This window comes from Pseudochaenichthys georgianus, chromosome 15 (assembly GCF_902827115.2).
Source record: "Pseudochaenichthys georgianus chromosome 15, fPseGeo1.2, whole genome shotgun sequence".
Taxonomy (NCBI): Eukaryota; Metazoa; Chordata; class Actinopteri; order Perciformes; family Channichthyidae; genus Pseudochaenichthys; species Pseudochaenichthys georgianus.
The window spans coordinates 29,974,989-29,978,169 of NC_047517.1; the positions used below are offsets into that span (position 1 = coordinate 29,974,989).

General features: G+C 35.7%; 1 protein-coding gene across 1 annotated transcript; it reads right to left on the minus strand.

Moving 5' to 3' along the window:
• LOC117460162 (ubiquitin-conjugating enzyme E2 D4-like) lies at window positions 1-2,958 on the minus strand. The gene is made up of 7 exons (XM_034101432.2): window positions 2,804-2,958; window positions 1,943-2,006; window positions 1,798-1,829; window positions 1,404-1,481; window positions 1,168-1,273; window positions 497-590; window positions 1-403 (listed from the first exon to the last, which is right to left on the minus strand). Exons 1-7 carry the CDS (start codon window positions 2,825-2,827, stop codon window positions 358-360), a joined length of 444 nt encoding a protein of 147 aa, XP_033957323.1. The 5' UTR covers window positions 2,828-2,958; the 3' UTR covers window positions 1-357.
• Window positions 2,959-3,181: the final 223 nt, after the last annotated feature.

Genomic DNA, 3,181 nt, shown 5'->3' on the forward strand with positions numbered 1-3,181 from the left:
TGGTTCATAATTTCGGTTTTTATGCATGTTGCCAAGAAACAATTTGCAATTCACTTGGTTAATGTCTTTAATGAAAAATAATGAAAAATAAATTCAGTATGGTCTTGTACAATATATATCTCTTAAAAGAAATCAGGCCATCTCACCACAACCAATAATAATAATAATAATAATGACGCCAATTTAAGGGGAAAATAAAACAGTAAAAACAGGAAAGTCAAGTAAAGTCCAAGTAGAGAACGTGCTTCAAGCTAATAAAACACCTCAACTAGAACCAGTGTGAATGAGCAGTTGAAACAGTACTGTCATATTCTGAGCCGTTCAGGGATGCGTCTTTGTTGCTGAAACTTGGGTCCCTCACATTGCATACCTCTGGGTCCATTCCCTGGCTACTTTGTTGTACCTAAGGAGATATGAAAACCAGGATGAGTATTTCCAAAATAGATGATGGATTCAAGTGTGTCCACATTCCACATTTTGGGTCATTTGTACTCACCTTTGTCTGTCTGATTTGTAGATGTGCGCAATGTCTGGGACTAACGGATCATCGGGATTCGGGTCACATAGCAAGGAGCAAATAGATAATAAAACTGGAAGGAAAAAAGTAAATGTTATGCAAATAGGTTTAAATTCATTTGAACAACTTTTGAACTTGTTCTCCAATTTAAACACAAATGAACAAGCTTTCATTTCATGCACCTTTAAAGCCAAATCCCAAAAGTTTAGGTTCTAAAACTTTTGAACATCCCCTGTTTGCCCTCTCCAATTATACAGTACAAAGCCTGCAATTTCACAATTTTCTAAATGTCAAAAGCACACAGCTTTAGTTTTATTCTTGGATAATCAACCCTGAAAATCCTGTAATGCGTGTCCATAGAGACTGAAAATCATTCATTTGGAAGAATCCAATTGTGTTGAGAGCATGGTGAGGGCTTCCCTTCCTGGCTATATTTATTCCAATTCACCTAACCGTCTTTGGCATTCCCTTTCCATGTTCTGTTTTAGCTCAAGCTCCTAATTTACCCATAAGCGTGTGAAATCATATTATTAAAAAAAAATACATTCCTTTGTGATTTCAAAGTTAAGCTGACATAAAAAACAGTTTTCTTCACAGTGCTGTAGAAATGTGTTACACTTTAATGTACAGGTGAAATGGAGAGTAGTTACCTTTTGATACTGTGAGCGCAGGGGACCACTGCGACCTCAAGATGTCAAGGCAGATGCTGCCATTGCTGTTGATGTTTGGGTGGTAGATCTTCGTTGTAAAGGCAAGCTATGAAAAAAAACAAAGCATTATTAGATCACATAACCTTTTAATCTTGTATTGACTAATTGTTTGTTCTAGAAAACAGTGAAAAATGATGTATTTTACCTAAAATTAATCTGTAAGAAAACAATCTTACCTTTGGTGGCTTAAAGGGGTAGTCAGTGGGAAAATGGACAGAAAGGAAGAACACTCCTCCATGATAAGGGCTGTCATTCTACAAAATAATGAGGAAAAGGATTGTTAAGTAATGCCTTGTCATGTATGCAATAAAATACTGTATTATATGTATTGAGATTCAAAACATAGTTTTCAGATTTTTCTTTGCTAACATAAATGGTATTTCCCCTTCCTATTGTCCAAGTAATGCCATTGGCTTTAGAGACTAACACTGGGATAGAGTGTGCCAGTCTGTGCTCTCCATACAGAACAGAAAGGGTTGTAAAGTCAACATAAAACACTATTGTCTCTAGAGATCCAGAAGAAACTTGGTTTATAAAAAATCCAGGAAACTAATCCAGAAAAACTCTCACCGGTCCTGTGATGGTAGCCTGCCAGTGAAACACTAAAAGAAACAAAGAGGACAACATAATCCGTGAGAACATTGTTACAATATTGATAACAAGAATGACCTTGGTAGATTAAACATTAAAAAATATTACGTATTCTCACACTTACAGTCATCCCCTACAGGTCCAGCAGAACATGAGGCAGGGGGGTCCTTTCCCAAGTCTTGCAACTCCTATACAAATAGTAATAGTAAGTAATCATTTGTGGGTTCTTTTTTTATTCTGTATGAACATCTTTAGGTTTAAGAAAACATATAAAGAAAGAATAATTAGGCAGTATGAAGATGTCAGTTAACCGGTTTTGCTGTCAACCGGGTTGACTTTTGATTTCGGTTTCATTTTTATTAATAAGGGGCAGGTAAAATACGATGTTCTTCTCATCACGGGCTACAAAAACTGCGCAAAGTGTACATGTTTTTTTGTATAATAATTGAGTGGAATAAACAAAAATGTTATGAGTTTGAAAGATATGCTCGCATTGTAACGTTAAATGTGCTGCCTAAAAGCGAGAATATAGTATGTTTAACTGTACACCAATGTTAGCGGACGAGTAGCTAAAACTTGAGGAAATTCAATCATATTAACAAGTAGCCAGAAACACAAACGTACAGGGCGTTCACCATGTTCGTTTGCTAGGCCAGATGTAGCTTCCACTTAGCTTGAAGTTAGCTAATTTTAGTATAACTGCTCAACGTAAGCTATCGCTAACTGGGTTCGGTGTAGCGTTAAAGACATCACCAGCGGAATACATATCAGATTCTCTGTCGTAAAAAATCTGCCGTGTGAATTAATTAGCTAAATCTATCGTAAAAAATGCACAAAAACCCGTAGGTACGTTACAATAATCAACCGCCTTAGGTTAGCAAACAGATGCTATCAAGCTAGACGGATGACTGGCTAACGCTATAACGACGTTTCCGCATCGCCCTAACCTTTTCTGTACATTAAATAAAAGAGGACGAATTCTTACCTTCTGTATTCTTTTCAGAGCCATGGGAAGTCTTTCAGATCGGTTAAACGAAGCTGTGGTGTTAAGTTTAAGAGCTGACAGCTACCGCTACGCTCACTTTATGCCGACTCGTTGTTATTTGTTTTGACAAACTGATTATTTCTTTTGTTTCCGCTTTTTTGTTCGTCGACGAAGAATGGACCGATGCATTGTGGGAATTTGAGTTTTCAGTTAAGGCGTTCACAGAAAAGTAATTCAAACATATATATACATTTATATGTATGAATTACTTTTCTATATATACATAAACATATATATATACATATATAAATGTAAATACATGTATTATATAAATGTATGTATATATATATACATATATATAAATGAATACATTTATCT

Excerpts from the sequence above, each read along its gene's own strand:
- LOC117460162 (XM_034101432.2), bottom strand. The coding sequence starts at position 2,827 with ATGGCTCTGAAAAGAATACAGAAG. Across the intron at positions 591-1,167 it reads TGCGCTCACAGTATCAAAAG|TTTTATTATCTATTTGCTCC; the intron begins GTAACTACTCTC and ends TTTTCCTTCCAG. Across the intron at positions 404-496 it reads TACAAATCAGACAGACAAAG|GTACAACAAAGTAGCCAGGG; the intron begins GTGAGTACAAAT and ends ATATCTCCTTAG.